The following is a 20,523-nucleotide window of genomic DNA, read 5'->3' on the forward strand; positions in this document are numbered from 1 at the left end:
TATATATATATATATATATACATTTTTTTAAAGGAAGAAGGTTTACTGACTACAAAGAATTGACAGCATTTTCTGTAAGGTAATCAAATGAGTCATCACATTTGTACATGACGTTCTTCCAAATGAATGCAAAGATGTTATTGATAATGCTATTGATTGCCCAGAGAAAGGTTATATTTCAATAACAGAAAGGCAAGAGGACAGACCTTTTTCTTAGGCTTGCTCATTTTTCCAGACAGATATAAAACACCTTCTCTTCTCAGAGAGTATTTGGCATATGCTCTCTCTTGTGTATCAAATTAATTGCTTTGAGATTTCTCCTCCAGGGAGTGGAGCCTGGTGATAAGTATTTTGCTGCTTTGGTCTACCTCCTCAAGGACTTTCTTAATCACTATGGATTTGGCCAGATCTTTGATTTGGTTTCCCACATTTCCAGATACATAATCTTTAGACTTGTAACCTTTGGACTCACAAGCCCCATCATCTCCACTGATGAGGAAACAGTAGGTCTCAATTTCTTTTTCCAGGTGGACTTTGATGTCCAGGAGCTACTCATACTCCTGTTTCTGGCCCTCGGTCTCCATCCTGACCTGGTGCAGCTGTTCCTCCAAGGGCCCCAATCTGAGCCTGGATCTGGGCCAGCTGCACACAGTAGTTGCCCTTGGTCTCTGTAAAGGAGCACTCCAGGGAGTGTATCGTGGCTAGGAGAGACTAAAGTTCAATTTCCAGTGTTTGGGCTGAGGTGGTGGCTCCCATATCCTCATACATCTGCTGTTGCAGTGAAGCGCTGTTTTCATTGAACCAGGCCTCGGCATCCCTGCGGTTCTGCTTGGCCAGGGCTTCCTACTCAGCCTGTATGTTGTTCAGCAGAACCATGAGGTCCACACCGGGCTGTACATATTTGAGAAAAGGAAAACTCTAGATTTCATCAATTAATTTGCCTAATCTACTTTATATGGGATTTTGTATCCTTAAAGTTATATATCTATAAGATTTCCTCTAAAAATAGCCTGGAGTTTATTGAAATGTTACTGTCCACACAAGAAGAATGGGCCATACTTAACAGCACTAATTTTGCCAATATCATAGATTCTTTTTCATTTAAAAGTTCATGGACATAAACTAATCAATGGTGGCAGAAGTCAGAATAGTGGGTACTCTTGGATGGGTCCTGACTGTCTGGGGCATGAGGAAGACTGGGAGGACCTGGGAATATGCTTTTGGTCTTTGTCAGGTACTTGTGTGGGTGTGATGTATTTGTATATATATGGTGCTCTTTGAGCTGAACATTCAAGGTTGCATGGTCTACTATGTAGTCAACAAAAAGAATAAAAGATCATTGCTTTTAAGAAAACCCTTGGGCTTTCCTGGTGGCGCAGTGGTTAAGAATCCTCCTGTCAATGCAGGGGACATGGGTTCAAGCCCTGGTCTGGAAAGATCCCACATGCCATGGAGCAACTAAGCCCATGCACCACAACTACTGAGCCTGTGCTCTAGAGCCCTCAAGCCACAACTGCTGAGCCCACAGGCCACAACTACTGAAGCCTGTGTGCCTAGAGCCCGTGCTCGCAACAAAGAGAAGCCACCTCAATAAGAAGCCCGCACACCACAACAAAGAGTAGCCCCCACTCGCTGCAACTAGAGAAAGCCCGCACACAGCAACGAAGACCCAACGCAGCCAAAAATAAGTTAATTTTTTAAAAAAAATTAAATTTATTTATTTATTTATTTTTGGCTGCGTTGGGTCTTCGTTTCTGTGCGAAGGCTTTCTCTAGTTGCGGTGAGCGGGAGCCACTCTTCGTTGTGGTGCATGGGCCTCTCACTGTCACGGCCTCTCTTGTTGCGGAGGACAGGCTCCAGATGTGCAGGCTCGGTAGTTGTGGCTCATGGGGCCAGTTGCTCCGCGGCATGTGGGATCTTCCCAGACCAGGGCTTGAACCCGTGTCCCCTGTATTGCCAGGCAGATTCTCAACCACTGCGCCACCAGGGAAGCCCCTAAATTAATTAATTTTTTTAAAAACTTAAAAAAAAAAAGAAAGCCCTCAAAGTCATTTTATTTTTAATACTCAACTTTTTCTGATGAATCATGTATGTTCATTGTACAAAAATTTGGAAAACACAAACAAGCATCAAAAGATGAAAATCATTTCTAATCAACCCACCAGAATAACTTGGCTTTATAATAAATGTTGTTTGAAGCCCTGTAACAGCTCAGTTTCTGTTCCCTGGCTTATAGGGCAGCTGTCAAGCTCTTTATCAGAACCTATCAACTTCAACACTGACACTGGAAGCTATGGCCGCATAGACAACACACACCCACAATGCAACCTGTTTCCAGCATCCATGCTGTTTCTTCCCAGCAGCAAAAACCAGTTGGCTGGTTTTCAAAACCAGTTACTGGCAATTACCTTGTTATTCACCCTCCATAACAAAACCCATGCTGTTCATACTGCAGCCCCAAAGAAAATTTGCAGAAGCTGCAAAGCTGAGAACCCAAAATAGGCACCAGGAAGACCAAGCAATCACTTCCCAGCTTTCATCCCATCGAGTCTCAGCCTCACGTCCACCTCAGTGGCATCGAGAGCAGTGCTGCACCATCACATCCATCTCCTGGAATGGATTCACATGTTAGGAAGTTGAGCTGACACAGAGTTGGAGTTATAATCTTGTGATATGACAGTACGCTTTCTTGAGTAAAGCAAATGAATAATCAATCTCTTTGACTGAAGACAGAGGTCATCCCTGACTCATGGAACTTTGGAGAGGTGAGCTCCAGATTCAATAATAGGGACACAGATGGCTCAAATAGCAAATTTTCAGGAAGCTTCTGTCACCTGCCAGGCACTGTGCCAGTTGCCCTACTAATGTTCATTCACTGCACTCCTCCTGACTACTCTATAAGACGATGCTGTAGTCACCCCCATTTCAGATAAGGGACTCGAGTCTCAGATGTACCTCTTCCTGATAGGCATCACCCTGTGGAAGGGAAGATTAAGAGTTAAGTCGAGTTGTCACATGTCCAGAGAACCCGAGGTACCTGCTGTTAAGAGTAAAGCCAGAAAAGTGTCTCCGGTGCAGTGGCACAAAGGTCACATGACGTGGAGAGGTAGATGCCGCAGGACAGTCTTGTGGGAATAAATGGGTTGGATGTTGAGAGAGGTAACAGCCCACTTTCAGTTTCCCTATTTCCTTTATCAGATTCTTTTCAGCTCCCTTACAGGGAAGAAATTAGCCATTTGGTTCCATAGGAACCCTATGTCTTAACGTTTCCTTAGCTAGTGCTACAATTCTCTTTTAATCTTTCATCTCACAGGGAAAATTATTAATACAAATGCCATATAGGTTTTCATCAAAAGAGCCAAGATGTCATTGTAAATGTTAGCTGGTGGCGTGTGTCATCCATCTCATTTACGATGAGGAAGCTGAGTCAGAGAGAGGAAGTATGACGGGTTTGGTTAAAAGTAAATCACTGTGCTTCATTTCATCTGAAAATCACAGAAATGCAATAGGCCACATCTGCTATTCAAAGTCAAAGAAAAAGATGGAAGAAATATTCCCAAAATACATATTGGTATTACAGCTAAAGTCCTGTTCTAGTTCATGTGTAAAGGAGGCAAAGCTGACCAGCCCTCTTTATCCTGTGGAGTGTGTCTCCATTCACCACTCTCATCCTCACTCTGACACTGAACTAGCTGCTTGGTCTCAGAAGATACATTCTCTCACCTTGACCTTTCGTTTTCTTCACCTCCCACCATCTGAAAAAATAAATTAAATGATTATTGGACAAGATGGCCCCTGAGGTCTGCTTAGCTTCTCTCTGTGTAGCTGAACCCCTTGTAGGCCTAGTGCCAACAGCCACCTTCTTAGCCCAACCAGCCTTCTTCTGTGGGCCCACTCACAGGGCCTTGAGCCCCAGTCTCAGTACTGGGCCTCCGTTTAATTGCACCAGACTATATCTGGATTCCTGGCTTTGCATTCCACTCCTTGCCACACTCCCTTTGCCTGGAGCCTACCTCACTGTCCTGGCTCTTAGGGAGTTGCCGCCAGCCCAGGGTCTGGACTCTAACAACTGAGAACAAGGCCAAGCTGTCTCGGAAGCCTTGTCAGGGCTACAGGATCTGTTGAAATAACCCCTTCTACATTCCTAGGATTGGTGACTTGTATCTTCTCTCTTTTGATCTTTGTCAGTCTTGCTGGGTTTATTCATTTTATTGATTTTTTTCAAAGAAACAGATTTTTGTTTTATTGACTTTTTTCTATTGATTTTGTTTTTCATTACATTGATTTTGCTTTTGTCTTTGTTATTTTCTTATGGCTGCTTGCTTTGGCTTTATTTTGTTCTTTTTTAGTGTCGAGCTAGATACTTGGATTATTGGTTGGAGAACTTTTTTCCAATGTAAGCATTTGTGGCTATATATTTCCCTCTTGGCACTATTCTAGCTGCGTCCCACATATTTTGATATGATGTAGTTTCATTTTCATTCAATTTTATGTATTTTAAAATTTCCTTTGAAATTTGTCCTTTGTCCCATGGATTATTTATAGGCATGTGGCTTAATTTCCAAGTGGTTGGATATTTTCCTGCTGTCCTTCCTTATTGCTTTCTAATTTGAATCCATTGTGGTCAGAGAACATAATCTGTATGGTTCCAATTATTTTAAACTTGGTTAGATTTGCTTATTTTATGGCTTGAGGAATGATCTGTCTTGGTAGATGTTCCATGGGCACTTGATAAGAATGTTTATTCTGCTGTGGTTTCATGGAGGACTCTATGGATGTCTACTAGATTCTGTGGTTGATTATGATGTTCAGCTTTGGATATCCTTGATAATTTTAAGCACAGTAACCTATCAATTGCTCAGACTGGGCTGTGGAAATCTCCATCTATAATTATGGATATATACAAGCATTTCTGTACTCATTTCTACTATAAGAATTAGTTCATATTACACACACGTTGCACCATGCTCTTCTCAGCCAGAGATGCCTCTTTTCCAATAAACCATAATAAAATTCTAACTCACTGTTTTAAATGTCTGTATGTTACTGCATGGTTTTGAATGCATCAGAACTTATAGCACCACTCTATTGCGGGACATTCACTTTGTTCTGTGGGTGGCATTATTCCCACTGATGATTCCACTGGCCTTCTTAATTGCAATTCTGAGTTTTGATGACAAAGGCTGATGGTTGGAAGTTCTCAATTGTTGAGTGGCCTATAGTAGGAGGGTGGGAGGGCAGAGGTGGGTTTACACTGAGCCTTTAGGTAAAAGGAAGTGTGACTCTGAAAATCATCTGCTTGTAGATTATAACAAATAAGCCATAAAGAAAACCCTATCATCCTTTCTTGAAAAAAGGAGCAGCTGTATCTTAGACAAAGATGAATTTATCTCTGTCGTGTAGGCATATGAACTAAGGTCCAAATTATTCTCAGGACACAACAAAACTCTACAAACAGAATATACACCAACCCAAGCAATTCCACCAAATTCTTTACATGAGCAAAATCTCTTAAATGTAATTTACAAACTAAGACGTAAACAGATAAGAGAATCCAGGATATCGTGAGATCAGGACTGTTGACTGAGTGAGAAATGTTTAGCTTGGAGAGGAGAAAGTGAGGGAAATATACCTCCAGCTCCCAGCATCATGGAGGGAGGTTGCCTAGTGTAATCCAAAAAGGACCAGGAATGGACTGGTTCCCCCATGGAACAGGCAGCATCCTGACTCCAAGGGGCTACAGCCCCTGTTACCGACAAATGGCAGCCAACATCTCAGCGTCCCTCTGACTGTGGCCAGTCTGCAGTGGAATGTCTTCCCCCCACCCCCGCAACCGCCCCGTCAAACGCCATGCCCACTCCCACCTCCAAAGTGTCTCTCACTCTGGTTCTCCTGCTTGAACATCGTCCATCCCTCCACCTACCCAGATCTGGACAATCTTTCAGGACCCAGAAAAAAAATCCCACACCCTCTGAGAAGCCTTTCTTGATAACTCCAGCCACCACCAATCTCTCACCATGCCATTAGCACCTTATTAAACATGATATTTTTTTCTTACTTTTTAAAATGGAGCAGCTTTTCCTCCTCAATTGGATCACAAGTCCCTTTCGGAAAATCACCCTGTACCTCTTTCACAATCTACAATACCTTCCACAGGACAAGGCAAGTGACTGAGCCCTCAAAAAGTACTTGTGGATACTCATTTTCCCTCATTCTTTTTCATAAATCCACGTGCTTTAATTAAAGGTGGGGGCACGTGGAAGTGTGTAGGAGTTTAGCTTTCTGTTTTGAAACGTCCTGGTGACATTTGGCTATACAATATTTTACCTTAATAATGCTTATTCATGGCTATCATTAAAGTTGATTCTCTTACTGAAACCCTTCTATAATTAGCTTTAAAGACAAAGAGCAATAAAAACAAAATTCATGGGTCTGCTAATAAGGCTTCTCATCTATGGAACAGCCTGTAAAGACTTTGGGTGGGCTGTGTCATACATGCCAGTTCATGGAAAGAACAATCATCAAGGGATTTTTAAACAGAATGGAGTTCAAAATGTGCCTCTCTGAAGTTACATTCTTAATCACCAACCATATATAAATAGGCCCACAGGTCACCCTCCTCACCAGTCTCTTTTGTTCTGTCACATTCCCCAGTGTCCTACAGTCACCTTGATTCCTCCTTCTTCACATGTTAAGTGTTTATCACTGGCTCTTTCCCCAGGGAAGTTTTGGGAAGAGCCAGCTGACCTCCTTTTCCACAATTCATGGCCTTCTATCACACATCTGTAAAGCTCCCTCTGGAGAATGATTTCCTTGAAAGCAGGGACCATTTAATTCATCTTGGGTTCTCAGGAGCCCCAGCAATAGGCATCCAGTAGGTTCCCACTTAGCATGGATTGAGTCAATGAACACAAAGACAAACCCACAGGGCTATGGAGATCCTAAGAAGTGATCATTAACTCTGCCTCATACACTCTGCTGCTGAGTCTTGAAAGCTAACAGAGAGTTATTTCAGACCAAGATAGAGTGAACAGAAAGGGCCCAGAGCAGGAGAATTTGAGCTAAGGCCAGAGTTGCAACTGGTTTGGGGAAAACAAGCTGTTTCATGTGGCTGAAATACTGGTGGTTGAGGGGCAAAAGGTGAAGCTCAAGAGCTAAACTGAAGCCAAACCAGGAAAGTTTGTGTGTCATAATAAGGCATTTGGATTGACTTCTACAAGCAAAGGCAAGCAACAGAGAACTTTTCATTAGAAAGATGAGAGATATTTATTTTACAAAGGTAAATGATTCACCACATTAATAGAAAAAGGGTGAAAAATATATATTTATCTCAAATGCTGAAAACTAATTTGGACGTTCATTTGGAAAACTAGGGTTATAGGAAATGTTTATTAACTTGTAAAAGTGTATATAATAGTAAATGTCCTCCTTTATAATAAGTACAGAAGACTGACTTTGTAGCCAGAAGTGAAAAAGTCACCTTCAATAAATGGATAAAGAAGATGTGACACATATATACAATGGAATATTACTCAGCCATAAAAAGAAATGAAATTGAGTTATTTGTAGTGAGGTGTGTGGACCTAGAGTCTGTCATACAGAGAGCGAAGTAAGTCAGAAAGAGAAAAACAAATTCTGTATGCTAACACATATATATGGAGTCTAAAAAAAAAAATGGTTCTGAAGAACCTAGGGGCAGGAAAGGAATAAAGACACAGACGTAGAGAACGTACTTAAGGACACAGACGTAGAGAACAGACTTAAGCACACAGGGAGGGGGAAGGGCAAGCTGGGACAAAGTGAGAGAGTGGCATGGACATATATACACTACCAAATGTAAAATAGATAGCTAGTGGGAAGCAGCTGCATAGCACAGGGAGATCAGCTCGGTGCTTTGTGTCCACCTAGAGGGGTGAGATAGGGAAGGTGGGAGGGAGATGCAAGAGGGAGGAGATATGGGGATATGTGTATATGTATAGCTGATTCACTTTTTTATAAAGCAGAAACTAACACACCATTGTAAAACAATTATACTCCAATAAAGATGTTTTTAAAAAAATTAAAAATAAAAAAGTCACCTTCACCAATAGAATTGATTACTGTACTCTAGGTCCCATGAATGTAATAAGAAAAGAAAAGGTTAATATTAGCTAAAACTTATTGTACACACAGGCAAAAATATTTGCCCAAATGGAAAGATTCATGTAGAAGAATGTTCATTATTTTACAATCTGTGATAAACTGGAAACTATCTACATGTCTAACAATAGGGAACTGACTGAATACGTATTAGCACCTCCTTGTATATGAATATTAAGCAAATGCCAAAAAGAATGAAGCAGAATTATAGGTACTAATATTGAAAGATTTCCAAAGCATATTAAATGAAAAGAGCAAGTCACAGAACTATGTATGTAGAATACTTTGCTTTGTGAAACAGAAAGGAAAAAGAAAAGATAAAAGAAAGGAAGAAAAATAAGTGTGTATGTGTGTGTCTGGAAATATAAATAACAAACAGGTGATGGTGATTACCTCTGAGAGGAAGAAAATTAGAAGGGAAAGCAGCTGAAGGGAAACTTTGAAACATCTAAGTAAGACTATATTATATTTTTTAGCCAATTTAAAAAGAAGAGTCTTTCCCAAAGGAATCATCTGAAGACCAGTTAGTTTATTGTAATAATCACAGAAAGAAATGGTGAAGGCATGAATCAGGACAAAAGGAAGGGGAAAGATTTGAAACCCTGTTGAGCAGAAATGATAGTTTAGTGACTGAAAAGATGTAATAAGTTTAAGAAAAGGAGGTATTCAAGGATGGCGATGAGGTCTCGAGTCTGGGAAGCAGGTGAGCAGTGACACCATTAACTGAGGAACAGAATGTAGGTGGGAAAGGTCATGAATTCAGTTTGAGATCTGTTTCATTTAAGAGGCCATGAAACAGTGGATGGGTATGTTGCATGGTCAGTAAGAAATACAGACCTGAGCCCAATGTATGCCACTGCCCTTTGACACATGACACTGGTCCAAGCCCCCTTCACCCCTCCTAATTGTCTCCGAACTGCCTCTACTTTCATTTCTGCCTTTCCAATCTGTTCTCCCCACAGAAGATAGAATAATCTTTCAGAAAATCTCCAGTGGTTTCCCACTGCACTTGCCTGGTGCTGGGCCACCTCCTAGGTACCCTCCCCCTGACTCAATACACTAATTACATTGGATACTGTCAGTTTCTATCTCCTCCTCCTAGAATGCAGCAAACATGCATGCACACACACACTCACGCACAAAAACACCTGCACACCAATCCCATCCATTTTCCTGGGTATCTAGGGCTCCACTTCTGTATCACCTCCTCAGAGAAGTCAATCTTGATTTCTGTATCCTCACTACCAATGTGATCTCCTGGTATTTTCTCTCATCTGTCTCTACTACTGACACTGAAAGAGCAGGAAGCATGCTTATTTAATCACCTCTTTATCCCCAACTCTTAGGACAGGGCTACCCCAGAATGGCAATTCAATAAACACTAGTTGAATGAAATAATTGATTAGTATATTGATGGAGGAATAAATTAATAAGTAGAGGGTAAGTCTGTTCACAAATAATCAGAAATAAGAAAAAATAAAGAGGAACCTGCACAGCAGATGCTGGGAGTCTGGGAGAAAGGTTGTGAGGTGACAGCACCAGGTGAAAAGGAGTTTTTGATTTTATAATTAGGGGATCACCAAGGAACCTTTTCCAGACACTGTCTGCGGATCGGGAGAAGCCAATTGTCTCATGTTGGTGTAAATAAGGTGAGAGAAAGTGAAATGAGGAAGGAGGGGGTGGGAGAGGGAAGAAGGGATGCTTGGAGGGGAAGCTGTTTTAGGTACAAGAAGCCTAAGGATGAGGTCCACAAAAATAAGTTATATTTTTTTAAAGGTAATACTCAAAACTCATCACTTGCTAATCATTGTGTGACATGTTACTATCGTCCACACCCTTGAAGTTAAGACTCTGCAAAGCTGTGTTACTGCACATCCTTTCCCACCTCCCAGTGGCAGCAGGGTATAACTATTTATACCACAGGAACTGGCAAACCCTATAAATCATGACGTTTTAGTTCACAAAGCCAGGTGTTAACGTTTCCCCGCATAGCCCTGCCCTGGGAGCCTTAACCAACAGATAGCACAGGAATGAGGGTTGGGGCAGGGGGAGGTGGGGGGGTATTTGCAATAAAAGGACAGGAGTTTGTGGGCCACACTGGAACATCAGAATCCCCTCTCCTGGCCATCATTTGATGACTTTTATTTTCTTCTCCCACGTGAGTAAATAAGTCTCTCTGCAAACAAGGTTATTATCTATTACAGGAGTTGCTACTTCCAGCGAAAAAATCACAGCTCAGTCCTTTAGATCATGCAGCCACCACCGCCTCACAAATAACCATCCATAAAATAGCAGTGTCTCCAGCTCAGGGACCAGGAGGAGAGTCTGGAGGGGGGCAGTCCTGAAGGAGTGAGACCAGTGGGACCAGTGAACTTGTTACGACCTCCAATGATGACGTTAGGTGTGACACCATCATTCATCAGGTGCAGGAGGCCGTTCCAGCCTCCATTCTGGACAAGTATACAAACCACAGACACACACTATTACCACTGGTCCTATAAAGACCTATTTCACAGCTCTTCTGGTGAGTAGAGGTCATAGTTCAACTGTCTCGTATTCCAGGACCTTAGTTTGAGGGTTAGGCTTGAGGAATTTTTAAAGGTGTCTCCATTTGGTGCCCACAGAAATGGTAAAGGAACCTGAGACTCTTCCAGGCAGGTTATTTTGTCATTTCTTACTCTCATCTCCATTCTTCCAGAGAATATGAATCTCCTTAAGTGTTTGAGTCAGCTAGTGGCCACTCTAGATGAGACTCCAAAAGTTTGTGTACAGCCTGTGATGGTAAATTTCACGTGTTAACTTGGCTGGGCCACTGGGTGCCCAGATACATGATCAAACATGATTCTGGGGGCTTCCCTGGTGGTGCAGTGGTTGAAAATCTGCTTGCTAATGCAGGGGACACGGGTTCGAGCCCTGATCTGGGAAGATCCCACATGCCGCGGAGCAACTGGGCTCGTGAGCCACAACTACTGAGCCTGCATGTCCGGAGCCTGTCCTCCACAACAAGAGAGGCCGCGATAGTGAGAGGCCCTCGCACCGCGATGAAGAGTGGCCCCCACTTGCCACAACTAGAGAAAGCCCTCGCACAGAAACAAAGACCTAACACAGCAAAAATAAATAAATTAATTAATAAGAACAAGTCACCGAGACCTGCAATTAAAAAAAAAAAAAAACGATGATTCTGGGTGTTTCCGTGAGGGTATTTTTGGATGACTTTAGTATTCAAATGGATGGACAGACTGAGTAAAGCAGACTGCCCTCCCTAATGTGGGTGGGCCTCATCGAATCAACTGAAGGCCTGAAGAGAACAAAAACTGACCCTCCTGGGAAAAGAGGGAATTCCTCCTACCTGATGGCCTTCAAGCTGGGATAATGGCTTCTTCCTGCCTTTGGACTCAAACTGAAACACTGGCTCTTCCTGGGTCTCAAGCCTGCTGACTCACCCTGCAGACTTCTCAGCCTCCATAATCACATGCACCAATGCCTCATCACAAATCTCCTTCTATATATATGCACATCCTATTGGTCCTCTTTCTCTGGAGACCCTGGACTAATCCACTACTATAAAAACAGTTTGGGAGAAAACCTGTTCCTAAAAGGATCATCTGGTTGCTACAGGAGAACCCACCGGGGCCAGGAGGTAGGGTAGTCCAGGGGAGCCTGAGCAGGGTGGGTGTGGAGGTACAGCTCCCACCCCATCCCCTGGGGGTGTCCATCAGAGGCATCTCCTGAATCCCAATGTCATCACCTCTGAAGGAGAAATCACAGAGGCTGGCCCACCTCCTCTGCTTCGGGGACCACAAAGTCGAATGCAGGGATGTTCCAGGGCCTGTGACCCTGACCGCGCTCTGCCAGACTTGGAACCACTATTAAGCCTAATCCTGCAACTTACTCATCAGAACCTTGAGTTCTCTCAGTGCTGATGTGGGAACCCCCCCAGCTCTGTAGGATTCAGGAAGCGGGGGAGGGGTGTTGATGGCTGTGAGCTGACACCTGTAGAAGCTGGCTACCGGGTACCTTTTAGATCATTTCTCTTTTTTTTAATGTTGATATATTTTGTATGTTGTATGTATGTTTGAAAATTTCCACAGCAAATGTCTACATTTTATAAAGAAAAGTTTACAAAAGAACCAGGTGAGTGACATCACAAGAGTGACATCTCTGCTGCCAGCAAGAGAAGGTGGCTGTTCAGTCTCTGCCTTTCGAGTCCATGACCGTGTTTCTCTGGGGGCCCTGGGGCCCATCTGAAGACAAGTCCCAGCCTCTGGAGGCTGCCTTTCTCTGCCTGTCCCTCTCATCATTCCTGTCTTTTAGAAATAATTCAGTGTTGGCGGAAGCAGGCTGTGGGGACTTCTGCTTGAACAGGTCTGTGCTCAGGAAGATCAGAGGGTCCAAACTGAGGTCCGGAGGGAAAGGAAGTAAGATGCACGTGCCAAATCCTAGGAGGTAAAGGGCTCTTCAGGATCCAACATGGTGCAGCCCACTGGTCCCAGCAGGACCGAGATGCGTGCATACCCTGCATCCACCTTCAGGAGGACAGATGTGTCGTGAAAGGGGCTGGCTCTTCCACACAAAGAACACTCAAAACAGTTATGTTTTCATTGTTTTCTCCCAAGAGGTAAAAGCATTGTTACTCCCTCTTTGGGGGAAAGCATAAGGGACCCCGATTTTATAGTGTTTCTGCTGAAAACCAGGCTAGGGCTAGTTTTCCATCAACAGAACTAGAACTGTGTTGTGGTTTTTCAAGATGTTTTTAAACAGGTTTCTATATGGGCAAATAGTATTAGAAATGCTGAATATTTGCAAAGCAAAAAGCAATAGGATTGAACCTTGTCTGTTGGTCCCTCTAGAATGCCAAACAATTATATTTAATTGTCAGAAGGATCCCAGCAGAGAGCACTACTGGTGGGAAGTTGGGTGAAAGTCAAGTTCCACTGAGTTTGCAGGTTTGATACAAGTTTAAATTCTTAAAATTTAGAAAGAAATCTTTGCTGCTTTTTCTGCCCATTCAATAGACAGAAGTGAGGAAATGCTCTTCTGAGGGGCCTTCACTTTAGGAAAACTACACATTTCAAATGACACACTAGGATGGCTACAAGTCTAAAGTAAGCAGCCAGCGTTGGGAATTCCCTGGTGGTCCAGTGGTTAAAACTCCACGTTTCCACTGCAGGAGGCGCTGGTTCGATCCCTGGTGAGGGAAGTAAGATCCCACATGCTGTGGCCAATAAATAAATAAATAAATAGATAGATAGATAAATAAATAAAAATAATAATAAATAAAGTAAGCAGTGTCGTAACAACAAGCTCTTTGAACATTCTTTCTCAGAAAGCCTTGGCTTTGAGGGGTTTCAGATATTCTGATGCCACTGGGCATCAGGAACACCAGTGATAAGGTGAGGCTCCAGTCCCTCAGCTCTCTCTTCTCTGCAGCTTCTCTCCCGGCATCTAGGTTTCTCTACAGCTTCCGCAGGAGATGAGATCATGGCTAGAAACCCAGATCTCCGCTGGAAGGTGGTAGAACTTGCCAGACCTCTCTTGTCGAGAGGCAAGGCAAGTCTGAGCCCAGAATCTGAGGGCCAAAGACCATGGATGCCCTGAGCTGCCATCATCTGCCAAGCAAGAGCAGAGGCTGATCCGAAGCTGAGGCACCGCACAGAGTCAAGAGGATGCAAGGGGATGCCAGCTCCCCAAGAAGAGCAGCAACTGTTCCTCTCCTCCCAGGCGTATCAGGGGTGCCCATGGCACCTTCTGCCCACCAAGGTGAAGAGCACAGCATTGCCTGAACCATGGAAACTCAGTCTTTGGTATGGCATCTTGCTGGAATCCAGTGGTTCTCATGGAGATTCCTGGCCCCCCCACCCTCCAAGTTTAACTAGTGTTGTTCTGTTTGTTTTAGGGAAACCTCGCTAATCCTAGTGCTGGGAGGCACAGACTGACACATAGCAGCATGCCACCCTGGTGGGGGGGAGGGAAGAGGCAAAACCACATGGGGACAGAATGATTTGTTGTTTCTTTACCTCAACTGAAAATCGATACTTATGAATTTGCAGGACCAAAAGCAACTTGTAAGATTATTGTATGATTGCACACACACACACACACACACACACACCCCACGGTCAGCGTCCATCCTGTTGTGCACTTACACACACACACACAGAGTTAACATCTACCTACTCAGTAGGCCATTCTTACACTTAATGCCTCTCACCATAAAGACATTCTTTATCCACTGCATATTGTAGATTTCTTATGCTAAAATTCTAATTTTTTTCTTGTCCTTTACCCAGGAAATATGCACAACTGATCATTTCTTTCCATTTCATATGAAACTATCTTATTTCTTTTTTTTAATAACATCTTTATTGGAGTATAATTGCTTTACAATGGTGTGTTAATTTCTGCTGTATAACAAAGTGAATCAGCTCTACGTATACATATAATCCCCATATCCCCTCCCTCTTGCATCTCCCTCCCTATCCCACCCCTCTAGGTAGACACGAAGCACCAAGCTGATCTCCCTGTGCTATGCAGCTGCTTCCCACTAGCTACCTATTTTACATTTGGTAGTGTATATATGTCCATGCCACTCTCTCACTTCGCCCCAGCTTACCCTACCCCCTTCCTGTGTCCTCAAGTCCATTCTCTACATATGTCTTTACCCCTGTCCGGCCCCTAGGTTCTTCAGAACCATTTTTTTCTTTAGATTCCATATATGTGTGTTAGCATATGGTATTTGTTTTTCTCTTTCTGACTTACTTCACTCTGTATGACAGACTCTAGATCCATCAACCTCACTACAAATAAGTCAATTTCATGAAACCATCTTATTTCTAAATTAAGTAATTCCATTTAACTTAATTTGTCCTTGGGTATTTTCATTTAAAATGCTGAATCATCATTGTGCTTCTCTCTGAACCCCACAGAACTTTCTGGGCAGCAGCACCATGGGGTCTGGCCCTTGCCCGGAGAAGCACACCCTGATACAGTGGTGCAGCCCAGAAGCCCCGTTCTTCCAGATGCATGAGGTGCAGGAGCAAGGAACTGCCCCAGCCATGACACCGCCTCCTCCCCCATGCCACAGGAGCCTGGCTGAGCTTGTGCTCAGCCCACCCTCTACTTCCTGCGGCCCCATGTAAAGGTCCAGAGAGGCGGGCTGACCTCTTGAGCTCCACACTCTGAGGTGGCCAAGTGGATCTGGGGTCCCAGTGTCCAGGTGCCCCCCAGACCCTCCACATCCAGGCCACGTCCCTGCTGGGAGACACGACAACCAAGCAAGGGGCTGCAGGCTTCACAAACCCTTCAGGATGAGCCTGTTGGCTGGAAAGCCAGCCTCTTACATGTTTTACATGTTTGCTGCCCAAGTGTCCCATTACCACTACTTTGCTTCAATGATATTTATCATGTATTCCCCAAAAGCATGACATATATTCAAAGACAGAACCGAGTGGTAGCGTAGAAGAGCAAGAAGTCTACTCTTTGTGAGATTAAAGTTTCATCAAAAGCTTATCTTTTGGAATTATTTTCTCTTAAACATCAATATAAAAGCAATGAATGAAATAATCAGGTATTTCTGGAAATAAAACATTTACTATTTTCTAACGACCCTGTCCAAAGTCATTACAAGTTGTATGTGTGTGTGTGTGTGTGTGTGGTGTATGTGTGATGTGGTGTGTGTGTGTGTATATGTGGGGGGACAGGGTATATGTGTGTGTGTGTGTGTATGTATATATGTGGTGTGTGTGTGTGTATATGTTGGGGGATAGGGTATGTATGTGTATGTGTGTGTGTGTGGTATATGTGGGGAGGTGGGCTATGTATGTGTGCATGTGTGGTGTATGTGTGATGTAGTGTATATGTGCACACACACATTTAATGCATCTATTATACTTGTGTCACATAAAAAAAGAGATGTCCAGATCAAATTAGTAATTTTGTCTATTAATCTCAAGTTTCTTAAACTGTTTTTCAAACGATTTAGACAATTTACATGTAAGTCACCCATTTATGAGATTTTTCAACAATTTTAAGAAAAAAATCAACTTTTAAAGTTGTATTCTACATCAAGGAACAATTTTTTAATCTAAAATTAAAGCAAAATTCAATCAGTCTCACCATAATGATATATCATGGCTATACTTGAAATAGCTTTGTTGATGACAGTTTAATATGACCTTAGCTCACAGTTATCAAAAGAGCACAATGTTAAGAAAAAAAAAGTTTAGATATTTTTGCTAAGAAAAAGATTTAAAATATTTTTAAAGACAGTGAAAAAACTACCAACTGAGAATAAATTTTAGAGTACAGTTAATAAAGACCAACTAGGGCTTCCCTGGTGGCACAGTGGTTGAGAGTCCGCCTGCCGATGCAGGGGATACGGGTTCGTGCCCTGGTCCAGGAGGATCCCACATGCCGCGGAGCGGCTGGGCCTGTGAGCCATGGCCGCTGAGCCTGTGCGTCCGGAGCCTGTGCTCCGCAACAGGAGAGGCCACAACGGTGAGAGGTACGCGTACCGCAAAAAATAAATAAATAAATAAATAATAAAGATCATCTATAAAAAGCAATAGAACATTTATAAATAAAATGAATAATTTATACCACCATAAATATCATCAGATTTGCAAATGGGGGAAACAAAATATTTTTAAAGAGCTCTTGTAAAATCAAGACTTCATTCCAAAAGAAAACCAATCCTGCATACCAGGAAATAATTCAGTAGTTCTCTGTTAAAATCTCCTGTAAACAGCTCGTATCATAGAGCTATTATCAGTAAAGATATAACACTCTTTGCAGACCAAAACCTCAGCTGTCTGAGGGAAGCATCACGGGATTTATGGACACATAACCTACTTTCTCACTGTGTTGCTGGTGATCAGCGAACACTTGGGCCTATTGATTCTTGCCATGGGCACTCAGGTCAGTCCTAAATGTGGTAACTTTTATCCTGTTTTGAGTCTGTGGCATGATGTGCTGTAAAGAGAGCCCTTCTTTTGGGTAACCCCCCCCAGGGCTGCCAGCTAGCCCAGGTACCTCCCACACAGTATTGCCTTCCACTGCTGGGGGGCGGGAGGTGTCAAGGCTGAACCTCAAGACCACGCTTGTCTTCAAATGGCTACTCCATCTCAGCCAGTGCCTGTTTTTAAGAACTGACTCCCAACTGTTCATGTCTATCTTCCCTTCCTAAACTGTTCTCTCTGTGAATCTGCAGGTGGAACACCCAAATAGCGCCTTCGGGACCTGCTAAAGACGCTTATCAACCCCATGGGCACTCAGGCTCCTTGCCAGCTTGGACTTTGCCAGCAATAGAATTTGAAAGTGGGCAGCAGCGTAATCAACACTTGTCTGTATTTCTCTAGGCCTTTCAAGTTCAAATTTAAAATAGTTTTAAAATAGGGTTGTAATGAAAATATTCATTGCTCTTTGCTGTTACGATGCTCCTTTTCTGTCTATAAAGGGCATATTTTCTTGTTCTTTCCCTTTTGTGTCACCAAAAGAAAAAACCCAGTGTCAGGCATACTTAGGCAGGTACAAAGGTGCTGCCAGTGGGGTCTCCTGATGTAAATAAATACAAACCTGGAGGCTGCCTGGACTCTTCCTTATCTGCATACCCTCATGCTGCTATTAAAAGCAGACTCAAGTGATGGCATGAAGGACAAATTAAACATGCTCTGAGCTTGGAATTCTACTGCTGCTCAGGTACTTCTATTTATAAATTTTAAATCCTTCATTAATTAATATTACAACCTGCTGTTCAAATAGTTCGATGTTTCCTAATTGATCAAAACCAGCCAGACCTCGGGATTTTACAATTTCCACTTTCATGAAAGTAGATTACGTTAAAATATTTTTGAAGAATAAATCTGTGTGCAGTATCTTAATATTGCCTGTCGGTAGGTATTTCTATGAGGCAAGAAATCTATAATTATACAGCAGATGAACCTTCCAGGAAACTGGAAAACATTTGGGGGGTTTTCCTTAATTTAGAAATACATTTAAATCAAAGAGAATAAGACGTTCTTTCCCAAACCCTAAGCCTTTAGATTTTGCAGCTGACTTACAGGCATGTTATAAAGATTGCCCCTTTCTATCTACCAGAGATCTTTTAAAGTAAGGATACCAATAAAACTATTTACAAGTCAGCAAATAATACCAAATTAAGTTTTTTACAGTTTTGTGATTTTTCAAGAGAATAAGTTCATGGTTCTAAATTCAACATGGGCAATTCAGAAATGTGTACCAACAGAGGGCCACGTGATATTGTGAATCAAACGTGCACAGAAGAAATTGTCCTTTAGTGTCTGGTCTCCTTTGCTGTGTGATTTCAAACTTCTCCAGGGAAGCCTGAGCGTCCTATGTTGCCACCATTCAACACTGAAGATGGGCCAGACCACAGCAAGGGGCACTGACCGGGCCGTGCTATATGCCCCCAGGTCACTACAGTCTCATGGCACAACAATGAGACCTGAAATTCAGAAGGCTCTGGGCAGACCCAGCCTTCTGCCTATTTGAGTGTTGCTGCTACTGCTGCGGGGTGTGTCACAACCTAATGGCCCAGCAGAACAGACTAGTTTTAGTTGCTCATCGTTCTTCAGCCACAACTGACATTTAGAACTGGATGTCTGCCTTCATCCTTCAAAAAGCAAGAGTAAAGCCCTAAGCAAAGTGAATGATTTCTTTTTTATAAGGAAAACTTTAAAGGCATAAGTTTGAAAATTCTCCCTCCATTTGGAAACTACCCTCCATGTGCAACATGACACGTATAAAAAGCTTTGCCAACATCCATCTATTTCAAACGTAGGCTGTTTTTTTCTTTAGATAGCAATTATACTAATATGCCACGTAATACACTCTGGCATCACCTCTTCACCCCAGAGTTGTCAGGGATTTTTGTTTGGTTTTGTTTTTTTCTTTTTTTCTTTTTGTTTTTGGCTCCTGGTTATATAATTTAAAGAAGAAATACAAGAAGAATATTCTTTTATAATAAACTCAACCTGCTGTGCATACTTTATGCTGATCTTTATCCCTTTTGTAAAATATATTATTAATCCATTTTCAGAAGTTAAGAATGAAGATGAAATTAAAAAGCAGCTTCAAAAGGAGAAAAGGCCCCTGTTTAATACTAATGATCATATTCCTTTGTCGGTACTTTTTAGATAGTTAAAGATAATCCACAAAGTTAATTGTTTCCTTTAATATTTGGTTCAAAATTACCAGGATACAACATTTTCCCTGGGGATGTGATCTGTAGAATTTTTAAACTGGATCTGTAGCCAGTATGTATTGACTAGATGGCCTGCAGGTTTCTCAATGGGGTTGACGACACTGGAGACAGAGTTTGAGTCTCATTTCTTTTTAAACAAAAAGCCATGCCTTGGAGTGACCGGTCTGAAATAGTGTAGTTTTGACCCCTTCCCCCTGTCTGTAGGCTATCTGCCCAGCTGGAGAGCGCTGTGGTGGGTCTCTACTGCCCGGCAGCCAGGAGGACATGATGAGCATGTGGCAGGCCGGTTGAATGCGGCTGAGTATTTGTTCTTTAAATATCATAGAATACTTGCATAAGGGAAGAATTTTGTGGACTACATCCGGCGTGATTGTATAATTCCTTGTGTTGGAGGAAAAAAATCTCCTTTCCAGCCTGTGGCTCAGCTCTCTTTAGCCTATTTAAATGGATGACTACAGTCCCCAAGGAAAAACAGTCCCAAATTCTCCTTCTGCTGCTGTTAACCAACACAGTTAGGTATGGAATGAAAGGCAGACACTAAAGCTGGGTAAGAAAGTACGACCCATCTGGTATAAAGCAAGGACAGCACTTGGCCTGCACTGAAAGGAGCTGGAAATTCTTGCTGTGGCAGAAATGAAACCACCTACCCTGCCGCCTGGGGCAAACACAGCAGAAGTAGTGACACCACCTGCCTTTCTCATCGCAGGGGCTGCCCAGTTCCTCCAAGTATGTTCACTGTACCCTAGGTAGGCCTGATGCACAGTTTCCAAGGATAGTGGTCCATGCGGAGAGGGGTACTGGCCGGACACATGGCAAAGCGAGGTGGCAAAGGCATGCCAAAGGAGCGGAGCCAAGGGAAACCAGGACAGAGTGAGGTCACCGATTTCAAACCGTCTCCCAATGGATGCGCAACGGGCGCTTTTGCTGTGCCGGGTCGCCGCAGCCAGGCGAGCTGACTGCGAAGGAGTGACCTCCCGGCCTCCAAGGCGACCCACTGTGCCGGACGCCCCTTCGCCCGGGCTTTCCCACCCGGCAGCCCGCGCCCGCACCCACCTTGACGACGTAGGTGACTCCGGCCCCCAGCACCTGGTCGCTAGCGTGCGGGGCGCGGGGCGGCGGCTCGTCGCCTGGTCGGCCCTTCCTGGCGGCGCGCATGGCCGGGG

The 20,523-nt window shown here is 43.2% G+C and overlaps 1 protein-coding gene across 1 annotated transcript in view; it reads right to left on the minus strand.

Annotated features, from left to right (window-relative positions):
* Window positions 1-20,517, minus strand: part of SHC3 (SHC adaptor protein 3) — a 139,297-nt gene extending 118,780 nt beyond the window's left edge. The window contains exon 1 of the mRNA XM_024731943.1: window positions 20,414-20,517. Coding sequence (XP_024587711.1) covers window positions 20,414-20,515 — 102 coding nt within the window. The 5' untranslated portion in view covers window positions 20,516-20,517. The remainder of the gene's footprint in view (window positions 1-20,413) is intronic.
* Between the last annotated feature and the right edge of the window lie 6 nt (window positions 20,518-20,523).

The sequence above is a fragment of the Neophocaena asiaeorientalis genome, unplaced genomic scaffold (genome assembly GCF_003031525.2).
Source record: "Neophocaena asiaeorientalis asiaeorientalis breed wild unplaced genomic scaffold, Neophocaena_asiaeorientalis_V1.1 scaffold160, whole genome shotgun sequence".
Lineage (NCBI taxonomy): Eukaryota > Metazoa > Chordata > Mammalia > Artiodactyla > Phocoenidae > Neophocaena > Neophocaena asiaeorientalis.